The 19,666-nt window shown below is 43.1% G+C and overlaps 1 protein-coding gene across 1 annotated transcript in view; it reads left to right on the plus strand.

Moving 5' to 3' along the window:
* The window catches only part of DPP6 (dipeptidyl peptidase like 6), a 676,815-nt gene that overhangs the window by 405,818 nt on the left and 251,331 nt on the right, over positions 1 to 19,666 (plus strand). The window contains exon 5 of the mRNA XM_066584876.1: positions 9,683 to 9,757. Coding sequence (XP_066440973.1) covers positions 9,683 to 9,757 — 75 coding nt within the window. The remainder of the gene's footprint in view (positions 1 to 9,682; positions 9,758 to 19,666) is intronic.

A 19,666-nucleotide genomic window follows, 5' to 3' on the forward strand; every position in this document is an offset into this window, starting at 1 on the left:
AACAGTGCGTTGTTATCTCAGCGCAGATTACACCACAAATCAGGCAGAAAAGGCTTCATTAATAATCCCCAGTGTACTTCGGCAGGATGTATTCCTCTACTTGGTCTCATAGTTGTACAGTCTCTCAACCGGAAGGATGGAGGATACCCTTATGCAATGCGGCAGATCATGTCGGTCAGAGGCACCTCTTCTCCACAACCCAAAAACTGCAGGGCCGCTGCTATGATACATAGACAACAGCTCTGGAGCACAGCAGTACAAACTTCAATAACCATTTTAAATAATTTCACACTAGAACCCTCCCCTATGACTATAACGCAGGGGACGGCCATTCCTTCACCCTCACTGCCGTTACACAAGTTGATGCTTGAAAGTTTGTTTTTTTGTGCAGCATAAGGGCTTAAAAGGTCCTTTTTCCACATAAGACACCAGTTATATAAATGTTATAGGGTAAGTGGAAGAACCCTGATATAGAATTTGCATTGGGGCCTAGATATTAAAAGCTATGGCTCTGCATGGGCGGGTTGTTTCAGTGCAATGTCATTCCCTTTTTGCATTAACACCTATCTTTTCCAGCAGTCAGACCTTTCCTACAATGCCAGCCTGCTTAAATGCCACAGCAGTAGCCACTCTTATCTCAGTTTTGGGGGAAAATGGTTATAAATCACTTTGGAAACGCCTCTTAAAATGTTCTGACCAAAAGGTGGTGCAACCAAATACAGCACTAATACTCCAGCTAACGCACCTGAACACACAACTCGCCGTTCTATAACCGCAGGCTGCCATTTTATATATATGTTTATATATATTTGTGTAATTTCCATTGCGGATGCAGAAGAATAATCCAACACAAATTTCATATTTCCCGTGAGAAATATTGTTCGACAGCGAGCGTTTCTTTAGTGTAAACTGGCGACAGAGACGTGAATGGCCATGATGACAAGGTGTGAATTTTACAACAGCTCTCACATTTACTAGACAGCTACGGGTTGCTACTTCCACGGTGTACAGTATTCATTGTCATATGGCGTTCTACACGGTTACAGCGTAACAAGTTGTCATCGAGCAGATGTGCCATGTGCATCACAGACACGTGCGGGCGGCTGCTCTGCAAGGCGTTGCTTGTCAATATTCATAAGTACATGTCTATTATTTATAGCACTAGTGTTGGTTGCCATACTCCAATGGATGGAAACTGCATTAATGAGTATATAATGGAAGCAAGTTCCGAATGCATCGGACTACAGGGGGGTCAAGAATGGCAAATAGCTGATAATCTGGCACCGCCGCTGCTGCTGGACGCATTCAAATTCATTTTAATATCACGTCCAGCAGAAGTCCCTCTGGACGCCGTAAACTAAACCAGCTTTCAGTGCCCACACTGCTGACCTAACATTTCCAGCTACAGACCTTGTGTTCCAGTTTTTATACATTCGGATTCTGGCCTAGAATGTCATCCACCATGAGGATTTCATGCCGGTTCAATGTTTGTGCTTTTCCTAGGTCGGACTCCTGTACTGAAATTTTAGGTATGCTCTGTGCATAAAATGTTATAGTGTAAGGGTATAATATATTTAGGGTATAGTCAAAAAGTCTGATCCAGCACTATATCTCAATACTGGTGTCCTATATTGAAATAACAGTAGCGTACTTGAATAGGAAGACATTAGAGATGAGCGAGCACGCTCGAATAAGGCAGTTACTCGAGCGAGCATCGCTCTTCTCGAGTAACTGCATTCGTGCGAGCAGGCTCGGGGGGGCAGCAGGGGTGAGCGGGGGGAGAGAGATCTCTCTCACTCTCCCCCCCCCCCACTGTCCCCCGAGCCTGCTCGGACGAGAATGCAGTCACTCGAGCAGAGCGATGCTCCCTCGAGTAAGTGCATTATCCGAGCGTGCTCGCTCATCTCTAGAAGACATGAATTCCCCACATGATGGTATGGAGCACAAACTCCTGGGAGTCCCGGAACATGCATTTCTATTTTGTGTCTTTGCGCCTATAAGAGATAGAGAGTAAAATCCAATTGCAAAGAGTAGCATGTCTCTAAGTCCTGTGGGACTGCCGCTATGACTGAAGTAAGGAAATGTAAGTTCTGGTGGTAGCGCCTGTGCAGAAGCGTAATCAAAGGAGGCCCAACGCATATCGGTACTTGTATCTCCTGCAGATGACGGTTGATGATTTCCTGGATGGTCTACCCCTACTGTAGCAGAAGGACTAGTTAACAGAGAGAGGTAGCTCCCTCTGTAACATCATAAGACCTTCACCATCCAATTGTGGAGGGCAGATGGGATGCAATAGAAATGGAGGTGATGCACTGCAGTAAAGAAATACTGCATTGTATTATCTGAGCGATCATAGGATTACAGAAACATGGAAAAAGGTACCAAAAATAAAAATGGTGAAAAAAAAATTAATTTAAAGAAATTAGAAAAAAAAAACATTTGTGTGCGATTTCAGTTGTTTTCTTTTTGTAAAAAAATGAATTAAAAAAGAATTCATGCTTGTATCTCTGCGTCCATAACAAACCATTAATGGAACAATTTGAAGAATAAAATAGAGCAACAAAAAAAAATGATGGATTTTTATTTCCTTTCCCAAAAAATGCAGCAAAAATGATCAAAGATGTTGTATGAACCTAAAAATTAAAACTACAGGTGGGAAAAAACAAAAGTTGTGGGTCTCTGAATGCTCCGATGCCAAAAGCAAATTATTTTCCGAAAGAAGGGCTTGTAGATAGAGCAACTTGGGTAATAGAAGGCCATTATGGGCAGATATATCAAACCAGGCTGATACTCGATCAGTGGTTAATGGCTAAAATGGGAGTGGTTTATGTTAAAAGGTGTGGCCAAATGAAAAAGAGACAGAATAGAAGGGTTTATTCCAGTGGTGTAGTCAAGTCGTTTTTTTTTTCTGTGAATGCTTAGTTTCATAATGGTCATCCTCCTCCGGATCCCGCTCATCAGTTTGTGGGTCCATCCAGGGGCTGTCTGGCTCAACTATGTGCCAGTTGCAAGACTGAGTTGGGGTTTCCTGATAGTTTGGGGACTAGTAGAGGTTCCTAGACTGGAGTTGTAGAAGGGTTTATGAGCATCTCAGATCACCCCTAACTTTAATAGCCCTTTACAGTTGAGTCTCTTTCCCTGTGCCGGACACAGGGAGGATGAGGATTTCCTGAGATGACTGATTGCTTAGGTACAGGGGTGCAAATGCTCACGGTGGGTTCCCCACTATATTTAAGTGCATTCACCTGCTGTTCTCCTTGCTGCTCCTTATTTGGACACTTATAGAAGAAGCTTTGATTTGAATTAGCGGTGAGCCGTGGCGTTGACTGCACAGCTGATTCCTCAACAGGAGTGTAGGAAAGACAAGTAAAATTAGGTAGAAAAACAAAAAATGAACTGAGATGTCTTTACTGGGTGGCAAGGTCACAGACCGGGTGAATGACAGTCACCACGTGAGGGGCTCGAAAAACCAGGTAACTCCCAGGAAATCCATGTGGGTTCAATGCCTGGTATGGGACTCCTATTAGCTCACTTTATTGCCAAGGTCAAAGAATTAAAAGGGGTTTCCAGGATTGAAAACCATCAACGTTTGATCGGTGTATGTCTAACTCCCTATGCTGATCAGCAGAATGAAGGACATGTAACTAGTGTTGAGCGTACCGAAACAGTCAAACCCTGTTTTAGGTCAAACTTTGCTAAAAGTTAGTTCTCGAGGAATTTGTCTCAGCTGAACTCTCTAAAATTCCTTCTTCTTTTCTCCTTCTTCCTTCTCTTTCAGAGAAAGAGGAAGCATGGTGGCTCAATGCTTAGCACTGTTGTCTTGCAGTGCTGGGGTCCTAGCTTCAAATTTTGACCATGGGCAACATCTGCATGGAGGTTATATGTTCTTCCTGTGTTTGTATGGCTTTCTTCTTCATAATAGTCATCTTATATAACCCATTTGTGTTTCTCATTCTTCTCAATAAATGTTTGCGCTATATAAAAGAATTGCTATGAAGAAGTAACCCACATAAACTCCATGCAGATGTTGCCCTTGGTCAGATCTGAACATAGGACCTCAGTGCTTCCTACTGAGCCCCTATACTTCTGCTTCTTCTGGAGTAGAACTGGAAGAGAATCTTTTTTCAGAAGAAGCATTGTGGCTCAGTGGATAACACTGGGTCCTAGGTTCAAACCTAACCAAGGGCAACATCTGCATGGACGTTTCTATAGATTCCATGCAGATGTTGTCCATAGTCAGATTTGAACCAAGGACCCTAGTGCTGCAAGGCAATAATGTTAACCACCGAGCCACCATGCTTCCTCTTCTGCTTGTAGAAGGAGAAATTTTATGGCTCTTGGACAGTTTTATAGAGTAGTTTTAGGGATATTGGTGAAACTGTGGTTCAGTTTGCATTAACTGGAACCAAACTTTTTGCCGAAATTCGGTGGGCCGGCCGAACCAAACCTTTAAAAAGTTCGCTCATCACTAGCTGTAATATGTATTGATACCTTTTTTAGTTTCCCAGGCAAAGCATCTCATCCTTTCCTGCAGCTCTCCCTGGAACAGCATCTCAGCCCCAACCCAATGAATTGGAATCAGCCCTCCCACGGGCCGAACATTGATGACCCCATGTTTAAGTCATCTTTAAATTTAAGTGGACTATTTATTTCCCAATCGCTTCTTTTATATACTTTTTGCCTCGTACTTTCCTTCCTGTAACAATGTCACATCCCAAACACACTGCACTATTTTATCTCTCATCCCTATGTGCCTTTTATCCATGCGTTTATTTTGCTACGGTAAGCAGTTTATCTTTCGTCGCCCTGGGATATGGGATAGTTTGTGCGCCGATGCATCTCTACCTGCAGAGCCGGTTTTTGTTGTAAAAAATAAAAAAAAACTGTTCTCGGTAATAAAAACAAAAGAGAAAACAGAAAAGCAAACAAGGATTCTCTAAAGCAAAAAAAAACCTAGCAGAATCACTAATAAAAGTTGCAGGAGGGCGTGCGCCTGCCAATAATATGGAATCATCGGAAGATATAAACCGCGTTAATAAATGATAACATACATAATGTATTAATGCAGGGTTTATGTGCTCTGATGATAAACACTGCCTCATCAAAGCCTTGTGGTCATGTTGGATAAATCATTGCATTAACTCAGATCTGGTCCCTGGGATACGGCGGCATTCTACACAGCGCTGCGCCCATGGCCGTCCCTCAACAATTTGCTGAATGCATATTTGCTGTGATGAAATTTTCATATTTTATCTCAGCCTTAAATAATCAAAATGTTGAGCTCCAGTGTTATCCTGCCAGAATATATGTGCTCCAGAACATACGTTTATATCCATTTGCAGGAACACCTCCCCAGCCAGGATGTAAGCTTACCTCCTGTAGCAGAAGAGCCTAAAGACTTTAACCCCTTTAAGACCAAGCCTGTTTCTGCCTTAACTCTTTCCAATCCACTGTCTGACGGCTTAGGACATTATGATTTAAGGCTGTACAGCTCTGATGTTGGAAGACGTCCGTCGGGGTTCTCTTACTGTATATTGCCAGCCTCTCTGCTGTCGGAGCCTATCTAACGTGTCACCTCATGCAGTACTGGCTTTAGCCATCAGATAGCGCTTTTGTATAATGGCAGAAAAAGAGTAAGCCCCCTAGGAAGACCAGTATACATATTGGACTGGAAAGGGTTAATGACCCAGCCAAATTCTTAAAATTTGGTATGTGGAACTTTTACAGCAAATAAGGTGTTACACATCCAACTCATCCTGAGAATGTTTCTGTGTCACATTTTTTACTTTATATAGGTGGCAAAAGTAGACCCATGAAATTTGTATATGTTTATTAAAAAGCACCTAAATTGAGGTCAGTTTTTAAAAAATTCTTGCTTTTTATTTTTTCATATATTCAGCCGTGGCGCTGCAGATATGTACATGCATTCTGTAATAATTTGTTATCAGATATACACTCTTTTTTTTAAATCCCTTCCCTAGAGGAAAGTGTTGGAATCAAATGAAATTTCTCTGTGATTGTAACATTGATATAAGTGATTGCAATATCAGAGCAATAGAAGAATTTACTGTGGAGAACCGACCCTTTGTAGCGAGGCTCTAGTACCCTGTTGTACCGCCTCTAGCTTAGATACACAAGATGTGATACAGGTGGGCATGGAGGCTCTAGTACCCTGTTGTACTGCCTCTAACTTGGATACAAGATGTGATACAGGTGGTCATGGAGTCTCTAGTACCCTGTTATACCACCTCTATCTTGGATACAAGATGTGATATAGATGGGCATGGAGTCTCTAGTACCCTGTTGTACCGCCTCTAGCTTGGATACAAGATGTGATACGGGAGGGCATGGAGGCTCTAGTACCCTGTTGTACCGCCTCTAGCTTGGATACAAGATGTGATACTGGTGGACATGGAGGCTCTAGTACCCTGTTGTACCGCCTCTAGCTTGGATACAAGATGTGATACAGGTGGTCATGGAGTCTCTAGTACCCTGTTGTACCGCCTCTAGCTTGGATACAAGATGTGATACAGGTGGTCATGGAGTCTCTAGTACCCTGTTGTACCGCCTCTAGCTTGGATACAAGATGTGATACGGGAGGGCATGGAGGCTCTAGTACCCTGTTGTACCGCCTCTAGCTTGGATACAAGATGTGATACGGGAGGGCATGGAGGCTCTAGTACCCTGTTGTACCCCCTCTAGCTTGGATACAAGATGTGAGATGGGCATGGAGGCTCTAGTACCCTGTTGTACCGCCTCTAGCTTGGATACAAGATGTGATATGGGTGGGCATGGAGGTTCTAGTACCCTATTGTACTGACTCTAGCTTGGATACAAGATGTGATAGAGGCAGGCATGTGCAGCGACCCAGACTTGGAAGCTATTTAGCAGTAGGGCAAAAATAAGATGGTAGTCATGGTGGCTCTCCTGTTCCTCCTGGCAGAGTGGAAAAATGCCTGTCTAGGGTCAAACTACAGCTAGTGGTAACAAGGACAAATGAACTAATGAAGTGAAAAAAAAAGTTAGTTGTTATATAGAGATGAGCGAGCGTACTCGACCACGCCCCTTTTTCGCCCGAGCGCCGCGATTTTCGAGCACTTCCGTACTCGGGCGAAAAGATTTGGAGGGCGCCGTGGGTGAGTGGGGGGGAGAGGGAGAGAGAGAGGGCTCCCCCCTGTTAACCGCTGCTACCCCCCCCCCCCCCGCCACGCCTCCCCCCGCCCCCTGGCGCCCCCCAAATCTTTTCACCCGAGTACGGAAGTACTCGAAAATCGCGGTGCTCGATCGAGTAATTACTCGAAACGAGTAGGTTCGCTCATCTCTATTGTTATAACCTGCTATCCGCGGAGTCGGATAGGGTAAGATGTTACTTTGTCGTGACACCAGCCAGGATTTAGGTAGGGACCCGTTCCAGGCAAAAATCATAAATATAAAAAATGGGAGAACTAAACAATAAAGGGGGGGGGGGGGTAGTAGTCCTTACACTCATGTAGTCTCATGTGGTGTCTCAGTGCAGTTGATTTCTTTACCTTTCTCCTCTATTCTCTCAACAGTCTTTGGGTGTTAGTACTCACACGGGATGTTATTCTTCCCACCCTACTGGCTAGAGTAGATGGTAGCCTTCTTCCTTCCTGGTCACTATCTCAGTTTCCACTGAACTAGACTCTTTCCAGGTCTGGACTAGACTGGCTAACCCCGCCCACTCTATGTCTTTTATACTCTCCCCACTAACGAATCCTGAGCTAAGGAAAATCTTTCTACCCAATGCCAGGCTAGCTAGGGGTGACTGACAGGTGTTAGAGCAGGTCAGGGTGAATTCTGCATACTCATATAGTGCTAGGTAGTGAGTACACCAAACAGTAACACTTTCATGCCCATTTAAAGGCATATACACATAATTAGACACATATATAAACATTACACATAGATATTACAATAGCTGGTAGTAGTGATGCTGTGGGACCTAAACTCTGAGGTATTACACATGGAGGCTCTAGTACCCTGTTGTACCGCCTCTAGCTTGGATACAAGATGTGATATAGGCAGGTTTGGAGTCATACAGGTTCCGTATGGTTTCCTGCGGCATATCACTCCACATTTGCTGTAACTGAGCCTCTAAATCGTGCAAACTTGTAAGCTGTCTAAGTTGATGGTCCCATACATGTTCGATTGGCAGTAAATCTAGTGGTCGGGCAGCCAAAGAAGTGTGACAATGTTGTGGGGACATTCCTGTGGCCCCTTTGTGTGTGCGGCCGAGTATTATCCTGCTGGAAATTGCCTCTTGGAAGCCGCCATGAGAGGAACACATGTGGCTGCAGGATGTCCTGAACATGTTGCTGATGTAAGGTCGCTGCTTGTGTCTGCTGCCCTTATGCAGGCCGGGGCAGCTGCTTGCGTCCCTCTGCTCTCCCTGTCTGCTTTTATCCAGCACTGAGAGGGTTAACCAGCTCTCTGGCTCTCAGCTCACCTGAAGGGTTAATTAGGCATTATTCCTCTATTTAAGCTGAGCTGATGTACTTCCTGTTGACTCTGAATTGTTGTGTCTTAGGTTCTGGCACTCAGCTTTCTTTAGTCTCACTGCTCTGTCTGATCTGTGTCTTGTCTGCCCCTCTGTGTTGGATCTGTTTTAGGCCTTCTGTTCTCTCTGAGGCTTCTTGCATATCTGATCTGTCTGTTTGTTTATTTTCTGTCAGTTCCTATTCCTGTTAATGGTTTGTCCTTGCTTTGTCCTGCATCTGTGTGCTCCTCTGTCTGCTGCCTGCGCCTACGTTTGTTACCCTATCAGGGATAGTCAGACCTGAGGTTCCAGTGCAGTGCCGTCCTTATTGGAGCGATTACCTTGTTGTAGGTAGGGGTCTTCCATTCCCTTTGCAGCCAAGGGTCAGTCTCCCCTTTCCTGGCAACAGTCCTTCTATCTGAGTGAGCTGCCAACCACGCCAGGACCTATTTAGGCTTGGTTGGTTGGTCCAGTGGATCCGCAATCCATAACAGCTGAGCTGCTATAGTCCCTGTCCTTAAATTGCCAGAGGAGGGAAAAATTTGGATGCACTCGTTGGCCCTTTAAGAGATGGGTTGACTACATACACATTCTATGGACACTAGGAAACTGACATTTGATGTGATGTCTACCGCAGAGAACACAGGGACATGACACTGGTCGCAGCCAATGGCAGGAGGAGATGGGGTACAGGACATGGTCAGCCGCTTTAGCACTATCTATCCATCCATCCATCCTCATTTCTACCCACAATCAATGTCTCTTTAATAACTATTGCCATGTTTATACAGAGAAGGACAGAGTTTTGCCCGTGCCGCCAATCAGCAAACTTAGTTTCATCCATTTGCAAAATGACAGCCGGCATCCAATTAATCATTTTAGATCATATTAGCACTTTATACATAACTGTAGTATAACCTGTATTGTGTATCGGGATCAGTTCTTCCTCCTAGCGGCTTCCCTTCCTGTTCTGTACGCTTTGCTCTACTTACATAGAAGACGATGACAATAGCCGCCTGTGTATTAGATTCTAAGCACATGCTGGATGGGGGTCATTATGACAGCGAGCGGCAGGTAGACACCATTGTGTGTACAGGCGGTTAGCGATGATTCACGGTAGATCCTCTGCCATACGTGTAATGCAGAAAACTAAGTAATGAGAACTTTTTATTTATTTATTTCTAGGACACGTTCAAGGTCAGCAAATATGAAGTGTCTCCGGATATGAAGTACGTTCTCCTCGCGTTTAATGTCAAACCGGTAAGTAAAAAGAGTTTCTGACTCATCAAAGTGTAACCTGAGTGTGATAACTGTCTTCGACAAGTTATCTAATCTCAGGCCATTGAAAATCTATTGCTAACTTATAACACAACAAAGACCATTGAAAAGGCAAATAAATGGTGGCATAGAACATTTGCTTAACGGGTCAAGTTAAACTTTGTTAGTTCTGTTCATGAACTCCTGAGAAATCTAAGTAAAATGCACCGTGAGTGATGCCAACTTCTATTTGTCCTAAGGAGACATCAGATTACTGTATGCAAATACAGAGAGCAGCGCCATCTAGCAGGCAGCAAAGAAAACTACACCACCCAGCACTTAGTATTATGTAAACCATCATTTTATATAATGTTGACAGGCACAAAATCATTCATCAAGTGAAAAGGATTTAAGTTTGTGGAAAATTTCCAGGGCTACAAATTAAATAGTGTTCTGAGCTTAATGTTCTTTGCAGCATTCAGGATTATGTCATTTTCGATTTATTGCTTTAGGATGGATTATGTGAACACATTCAAGCATCCCCAATAATTGTGCTGACTTTTCTTGTTTTTGATTTTTGTAGTTAATTTTACAATTCTATTAAGATCTGCCCATGGCAGGGCTTAATAGACTGACATTAAAATGTCCAATTTACTGCAATACAGAAGTACTGCAGTATATTTATTAAGTGATCGCATGTTCAATTCCCATAGTGAGACTAAAAAATAATGTTAAAAATAAGTTAAACAAATCCTTTAAAAATATTTTAGAAAATAAAAAAATTAACTAAAAAAACTTTCCCTATTTTTGTTGTTAAAGTAAAATAAATTAACATAATTGGTATTTCCAAGTGCATAAACGTCCAACGTATGAAAGTATTGCATTATTTATCTGGTATGGTGAATACCATAAGGGAAAAAAATATTCAATAAAAAATTCTCTTAAATTCAATAAAAAATGTTTAAGGGTGCGGATTGCTGCCGAATTTTGGTTATGGATTGCGAGGCGAAATTCCACAGCAATGTACAGTGCAAAGTAAGAGAATGTGGGTTTCCAAAGATACAGCATTCTCCATGTGTTGTGGAAATGCAACCGATTTTTCGTTCTATACGATGAGTGAATTCCGCTTTGAACATTCACACCAAAATCTGCATCAAAATGCACAACACATGACGTGTAATAATACCCAAAAAGTCATATGTACCCCAAAATGGTACCAATGAAAAATACATCTCAACCTGCAAAAAACAAGCCCTTACTCAACGCCATTTGCAGAAAAATAAAAAAAAGTTATGAGGGTCAGCCTATTTTTATTTTATTTTTTAGGAGAAAGACATAAGAGACTCTATAAATGTGTTATCGCAGTAATCCTACTCGCAGAATAAAGTTAATAAGCCGTTTTCCCTGCATTTGAATGCCATTAAAAAGAAACCCAAAATGATGAAATAATTAAATTTTTTCCCTTTTATCGTATTTATGAGTTTGTAAAAGTTTTGCAATACATTATATAATACCCAGTTTCCCCAAAAACAGGACCTACCCTGAAAATAAGCCCTAGTTACATTACAGAGGCTAAGAGGTTCAACGTGGTTCATCATGGTTCCCGCAGTCCTCAGCTGCTCGTACAACATTCCTAAAACTCACCTCCAGGAAGCAATGGCTGTGACTGGTTCTTCGACCGCTGCTCAGCCAATCAATGCAGTGCTGGATGAACCAATCACAGCCATCGCATTGGTTCATCCAGCAGTGCATTGATTGGTTCTTTGACCGCTGCTCAGCCAATCACTAATCATGAGCAGCAAAGGGTGGTGGAAAGCGCGTTGGAGCTGTGGAAAACAGCAGAAAGGATGTGGACCCAGCCTGCTAGGCAAGTATAACCCCTGAAAATAAGACCTAGTGCCTCCTTTGGGGCAAAAAATAATATAAGACAGGGTCTTATTTTCGGGGAAACACAGTACATTAAACGATACCATGAAAAATACAACTCATCAGCACAGGGGCTGGGACTCACTGATCTGCTTGGCTATCCTAAGGACAGGTCATCAATATAAAAGTCCCAGAAAACGCTTTTAACCACAGCCTCCTGCTGAGTCACAAGAGTTTCAAAAGCCGAAATCTGAGATGGTCTCTAATGACATCTTACTTGCAGTAAAAGGGCAAAAATGAAGCTTTGTGCAGAACGGAGATGATGTATGGGCATGTGCATGAGCCCTTAATGAGTTGTACCTTGATGGAACTGTTCTCGGTATTAACAAGCTCTTTGATCATTATTAGAGATGAGCGAGCATACTCGTCCGAGCTTGATGCTCGTTCGAGTATTAGGGTGCTCGATATGCTTGTTACTTGAGATGAGCACCACGCGGTACTCGTCTCGATTAAACGAGCACTGACCATTAAATTCAATGGAGCCGGCAATACAGCCGGCTCCATTGAAAGCAATGGTCTGCCGGCGATCGCTGGACGAATTGTTGGGAAGGGCTTAAATATATAAGCCCTTATCTGAAAATCATCCTAAAATGTGTAAAAATAAATAAATAAAAATATGTCAGCATAAAGATCGTTCTCCTCTGCCACAGCTGTAACAGCTGTGGCAGAGAAGAACGATGTTAGGCAGCCCATTGAATTCAATGGAGCCGGCAATACAGCTGGCTCCATTGAAAGCAATGGGCTGCCGGCGAGCGCGGGATGAATTTTCAGAAAGGGCTAAAAAATATAAGCCCTTACCTGAAAATCATCCTAAAATGTGTAAAAATATTTTAAAAAAATGTATACTCACCTTTCCGCTGCAGCCGGAGTTCAGCCGCGTCTGGCTGGCAGTTCTCCTGAACTGCTCTGAGTAGTATTCAGCAGCCGGGGATTTAAAATCCCCGCCTGCTGAATGAGCTGCCTCTGATTGGTCACAGCATCACCAATCAGAGGCAGCTCTCACTCACACCCATTCATGAATTCATGAATGGGCGAGTGAGTGCTGCCTCTGATTGGCTCAGCGCAAGGACCAATCAGGGGCAGCTCTCAGCTGTCATTCAATAGCTGAGAGCTGCCCCTGATTGGTCCCTGCGCTCAGCCAATCAGAGGCAGCACTCACTTTCATGAATGGGTGAGTGCTACCTCTGATTGGCTCAGCGCAGGGACCAATCAGGGGCAGCTCTCAGCTGTCAATCAGAGGCCGCACTCACTCACCCATTCATGAATTCATGAATGGGTGTGAGTGAGAGCTGCCTCTGATTGGTGAGGCTGTGACCAATCAGAGGCAGCTCATTCAGCGAGTAACGAGCACTTGAGCATTTTGGTGCTCGCTCATCTCTAATCCTTATGTCACTTGAGTTATCGATATTATTCTCTAGACCGCTGGACCAAATTTCTGAAGGCACAACCTGGCTTTGGACCAGACTTCTATTTGTAACACCATTTCAAAAATGAAAGTCCCTGTCAAATCAAAAACAATGCTAATTTTACTCCAAACCAGTGTCTACCATCCAGAGAACAACCAAACAAGAAGTATGTGATGCCACAGTGGCATGAAATATTCTGTTGCATCTTTAACAAAATGCGTAGAGCTCGTGCTTGTGCTGCTCAACAGTTCAGCACGTAGACTTGGCTGCATATATATTATTTAATTGTTTACAGAGACTTCAGTGCCATCTAGCTACAAATAACGCACACTCTCGAACATGCCGGAAAGTCAAGAAAATAAGCAAACTAGGCCACTAGGTCACGGTCCTCACTTTCCATCTGTATTGAACTCTTACTGCAATATCATGGTGGTAGTAATTCGAAATACTGGAATTGATGTTTACAAATGCTGTATGTCATACTGATACCCAGTACCTAGGGATATAATCTGGCCAGTGAACCAATGGCCCAGCCGGTAGTTTGCTCTTGAGGCCAATGCCGGTATTACTTTTTTACTGCCTATAGTAAATAATTCCTTGCCGTGAGCACCTCCGGTCAGGCAGCAAACATACCAGCTAGCACTTTAACTTACCCAACCTCCACCTCTGCCTTCGGTCTGGATGTCGGTGAAAGCCCTGACTTGTTCCCCGGCATCTCTCTTGCGGTTGCTGCTTCAGTATTCAGCGAAGGCCCCAAATCTACTTCCCGGCGCCTGTATTCATGCACATAGTGTACGAAATGTAGATGCCGGGGGAAGGAGTCACAGCCTTCGGTGAATACAGAAGCAGCATCCGCACCAGAGGCAGAGGGGGAGCTTGGGTGAGTTAAAATGCTTTCAGGGTGATTAGGGCCACTAATGGGGGCATTATTACTATTGCTATTAAAGCCATGAAGAAGGAGCACTATTACTGTAGGGGGCGCTATTACTATAAGGACTACTGAGAAAGGGCGCTATTACTACTGGAATGACGGAAGTAAAATCATACGTTGAGAGATGTGGTCATTGAATGGTTCGCTACATAAAAATGAGATAATGACAGGAAATGGTGGATTTGGGTCCTCTGGGATGAGCTCAGAAGACAACGCAATTAGTTGTCAGACCCATTGTGTTTGGTTGGCCTCGAGACGGTGATTGCGGCCGAGGGTAATAGGCCTGGCTGAACGAGTTGCTGCAGCTGCTAAACCCCTTACACAGTGTGGTGTCTAATTTGTGGATATTACTGTCCCCTTAGTCATGTTTGAGAGATGGCGCAATTCGTAGAAGTATGGCATTAAATTCTTCTGGAAACAATGTAACTATACAATATAGAAGCATCGAAGCACAATGAAGCATCGTTTGTAGTCTGTGCTTTGCTATTGAGTGACTAATGCAATGGTGTTAACCTCTTCCTAACATGCACTGTACATAGATGGCTCACTTCGAGTGTCATTGTATAGAGTGCATTCAGCAGCTGAGCCTGCTATATACAGGGCAGGTATCGCCTGTCTTTGAGATAACACTGTTTGCTACTCTTAAACCTTTAAATGCCGTGATTGGGATTGAAATACTTGAATAATAAAATACCTGTTAAAATACAATATAATGCAATAACATAGTATTGCAGTATACTGTATAGTGAAAGTCACCTTTGTGGTCTAAAAGATAAAGAATAGTAAGTCAAATAAAGATTTTTTTTTTAGTTATTATAAAAATATTAAAAATGTTAAAAATAAAGCATTTTCCCAGTTAACCCAACAACAAAAAAGAGCAAAAGTTGATATCACTGTAACCGTAAAAGTCCAGTTGATTGAAATGCCACATTATAAATCTGGCATTGAGCACCGGCAGAAAAAAAAAATGGGGTGTAATATTTTTGGTTTAGAATTGTGCTTTTCTGGTTCCCTCCCATCTCCAAGACAAAATTGAATAAAAAGCAATCAAAAAATTACATGTACTCCAAAAGGATACCAATAACACATACAGGTCACCTCACGAAAAACAAGGCCCATGTAGCTGTATTCATTGCACCGTGAAAGTCATCAAAACAAATCCCCCCCCCCCCCCCAAAAAAAATAATAATTGTTAGTTTTTTTTCCCATTTCACCTCATATTTTTAAAAGTTTTCCAATACCTTCAGTCACCGCCCCCCCCCCCCCCCCCCCCCCCCCAGGGCTGCCATATATTTCTGCCTATTAGGACAGGCATGTGAAGTATTGCAGTATATGGGATAAGCGATTGAACGATCACAATTTCTAGTTCCCTCTCGGAACTAATAAAAAATGTGAAAATATATTAAAGATAAAGTTGTTCATTAATATAAAAAATAAAGGATAGTGAAAGTAAAAAAAAAAAAATCTTCCCACATTCCTAAGATAAATCTAAACAGAAAACCCAAAACACATCTGTAAAAGTTTGATCTATCCAAATGACGCATTTTTATCCCACGCGGTGAACGTCAGCAGAAAGAAAAACGTACAACACCAGAATTGCACTTTTTTGGTCAACCTTTCTCAGAAAAAAATCATAAAAAGCAATCAAAAAGTCGCCAGCACCGCAAAATGATGAAACTACAGGATGTCCAGCAAATAAACCAGCCGTCACACAGATATGTCAACGGAAAGATAAATAAGTTATAGCGGTCAGAAGATGGCGGCAGAAACAGGTTTCAGGACGTTTTGTCCCATTTCTTTCATCCAATCCACATTTCGTCCAATTGTTTTCCTCGTCCAGTAAGACATTTAACATTTTGCCATTGATATTTTACGCCATACTTAAGAAAAGAGACGTGTGTTCTCCTCCCGAACATATAGTCTATATGAAATTACTGTCTGAAGGAAGACTTCAAACGTCGCCACTAGAGATGAGCGAGCATACTCGTTGAGGCGATTTACTCGAGAAAGCATCGCCTTTGCGAGTAACTGCTGGCTTGTCCCTGAAGATGCGGGGGGCGGCACGGGGCAGCGGAGGGGAGCGGGCTTGAGAGTGGGAGAGATCTCTCTTCCTCCCGATTTCCCCCCCCCCCCCCCCCCCCCGAATCTTCAGGGATGAGCCAAAGTTAAAAAAAAAGTTATAAAATAGTTTAAAAAGTGTACAGTTCCATCTCCGCTTACCCAAAGAAACGGTAATGGCAGATGGAACATTCCTTGATGCCCCCCCCCCCTCCCCCTATATAGGACACATTGAGATTAGATGGATTGTCCGCTCAGACAAGTTTTATCTTGGACAAACTTATGAAGGGACAAGAAATCTTGGACGTACTGCCCTCAAATATATATATATATATATATATATATATATATATATATATATATATATATATATATATATATATATATATATATATATATCCTAAAAACAACTTCTCATAATAATCGTACTGACCTATAGAATAAAGTTATCATGTGATTTTTGCTGCAATGTGCACCCTGTATAAATAATACTTCCACAGTTCACTGACAAATGTTTAAACGTCTTTCAGTGCATTATGTGCTACATTAAATAGTACCGTTTAAAAATACAACTCGTCCCACAAAAAAACAAGCCCTCAGACAGCTACATAGACAAAAGAACAAAAAGAGCTGCGTCCTTATGGAGTTGATCCCTGCAGGACAGAAGTCAGAGACTAAGGAGGTCATGAGCTCTTCTGCGCTGGGCTCTGGATGTTGTCAGCACACAGACAGCTGTGTACTCATTACATTGCTGCTAAACTGCTGTAGAGCTGGAAGGTCCGCAGCATTAAGGTTGCACAAACATAATAAACTATTAAATCTAGCTGTAAAGTGACACCCCCTTCTTCTGGACGCCCTAGGCACGTGCCCACAAGTACCTAGTTATAAATGAGGCCCTGGTCAGGATCCGCTACTGTAGACTCTTCTCTTATATCTCGTATTCTTACATTGTTTTATGACATAAGACACCTTCAATCTTCCCGAATCTCGTCTCCTATTTGCCATCCTTCACTCTGACTCTGATATGCCATTTTTCGTGGCAGCGCCTCTCTTCGCTTCCCATTATGTTCTAGTCCTGCCATCTCCTGGACGGAGTCATTTGTCTCTGACCTTTTTGTACATAAAAGCTGATTGTGTTACTTGTATATCCACCTGCCTGCTTTGAATATTGACTTGTACTGTGATGCATGGAGTAATGGAAGCGACTCCACTGCTGCCACTTGTCATTCTGCTTGTCTTTTATATTTCAGGCTTCAGTAAGCTCAAGGACTGAACATCAGCACTATATAATAAGCCGAGGCTTGTAAGGCAGTAAATATTATATGATGCTCCCTCATAAAATAGTAATGACCGCTGGCTATAAGGAGCGCCGCTCTGCATAGAGTTAATATCAATTTGCCGGATAGACTCTTTGGAAGCGGAGATGATCACCTGATAACGCCTTCCGTGTTCCCTAATCGCTACATTGTATCATTAGACGAGCGTATTTCATATCCAAATGTAATCCATGTTTTTCGCTAATTGTAAAACGCGGCTAATGAGACTCTACGGATCTGTTTACACGGCCGTCAAAATAAGCATGTATTTGATAAATGGAACATGCATCGGTTTCATCCATTTCACGGATGGAATGCGCCATGGAGGGCTATGGGGAGGGAATAATAGACATATCTATCCGTATTTCATCTGCATCGGTGTTCGCATCCATCCGTTTTTGCGCAGGGGAAAAGAATACGAATAATAGGTAATACTGATGAGATAGTTAATCCTCTGGCGCCATCGTGCCTCGATCTCTCTTTGACTATTTTAGGGCTCCTTCGCACTGTTTTTTTTTTCTTCCCCCTCCCCCCCCCCCCCCCTCGCCAAATCTCCCATTTTTCCCTATGGAGCCTCCTTTTTATCATATTGCAAAGCACAAACTCGCGATTTTTCTTGTGACCCGTTGCGCTTTTAACATTAGAAAGTCCTATTAACTTTTGCGATAAAAACACGAGCGTCAGCGTTGTATTAGTGAGAAAAAGCAACGCTGATGCTCAAAAATCGTAGAAAAAAAAGGCGCGATTTTGCCGTGATTTTCTTGTGGCGACATCGCGATCACCAGTGTTAGGCTTTCTGCAGGGATAGGGGCATACATAGAAATCATGGGGTCATCATGGGGAAATGTACAATCCGTTACACCCCCATTAACCCCTTAAGGACATGGCCTATTTTGGCGTTGAGGACGCAACGATTTTTGGTGGATTTTCATCTCCACTATTCGAAAGCCATAACTTTTTTATTTTTCCGTCAACGCGGCTGTATGAGGGCTTTAGTGGGCAGTAGTTTTTACTGGTACCGTTTTTCGGTGCATATTATGTATTGTAAAACGTTTATAATTTTTTTATAGAGCAGGAAGAGAAAACACATCAATTCTGCCATTGTTTTTTTACAACGTTAGGGCTTATTTAGACGACCATATATCGGCCGCGTATTCACAGCGTCCCTCTCTGCAGGGGGAGGAGGCTGGAAGAGCCGGGATCAGTGCTCTGAGCTCCCGCCCCCTCTCTCCCTCCTCTCCACCCCCCCCTGCACTGTTTTTAATGAGGAGAGGCGGGACAGGGCGGAGCTAATTCCCAGAACCTCTTATTGCAACTAGTGCAGAGGGGCGGAGAGGAGGCAGAGAGGGGGCGGGAGCTCAGAGCACTGCTCCTGGCTCTGCCAGCCTCCTCCCCCTGCAGAGAGGCACGCTGTGAATATGCGGCCGATATACGGTCGTCTGAATAAGCCCTCAATCACACTGTATAAATGGCACAAAGCATTATTTTCTGCTGGTGGGTACAATTACAACGATACCAAACATTATAATTTTTTTTGTTTTTTTTTCCCCTTTTGCTCAATAAAACCCCTTTTTTAGAAATTAAAATTATTCTTACATCGCTGCATTCAAAGTCCCATCACTTTTTTATTTCTTCATGGACGGACTATTTTGGGGTACATACAGCTTTTTTGATCACTCTTATTGCATTTTTTTTCTGAGGTAAAACAACCAAAATAAGCATTTTGCGTCCGTTTTTATTGCTGTGCATGATAAATAGTGTGCTTGAATTATAGCACAGGTCATAATGGGCACGATGATAACAAATATGTGAGTTTTTTTCTTGCAGTTGCATGTCCCAACAAAGACAGGGCATGCGACCGCAGGTCACATCTAAGAACCGTGGTGTGCACAAAGATAGGACCTGCCCTATCTATGGTGCGTGCTTTCCATAGACTTCTATAGATGCTTGGCAGCATGCATCGCACAGCTCTGATCCTGTGAACGGGCTAATTCAATTAGTAGCAATTAACCCTGAATGTCCAACAGCACAAGTCTCTCATTGCAGCTGCTCCCTCAGTCAGTGCAGGCTGCTCCTTCCCCTCAGTCCTGCTCTCGGTGGAGTACTGCCCATAGAGCGGGAAGCCTGCACTGTCTGACAGAGCAGCTGGAATGTAAGTGAGACTTGTGTTGCTGGACATTCAGAGAAAGGGGAGGTGAGCCAGCGGTGGGACAGGGGGTCTTGGCTCCTCTACCCAAGGGCCCCTCTGCACGATTATTAGCCCATGCAGACACAA

The sequence above is a fragment of the Eleutherodactylus coqui genome, chromosome 12 (assembly GCF_035609145.1).
Source record: "Eleutherodactylus coqui strain aEleCoq1 chromosome 12, aEleCoq1.hap1, whole genome shotgun sequence".
Taxonomy (NCBI): domain Eukaryota; kingdom Metazoa; phylum Chordata; class Amphibia; order Anura; family Eleutherodactylidae; genus Eleutherodactylus; species Eleutherodactylus coqui.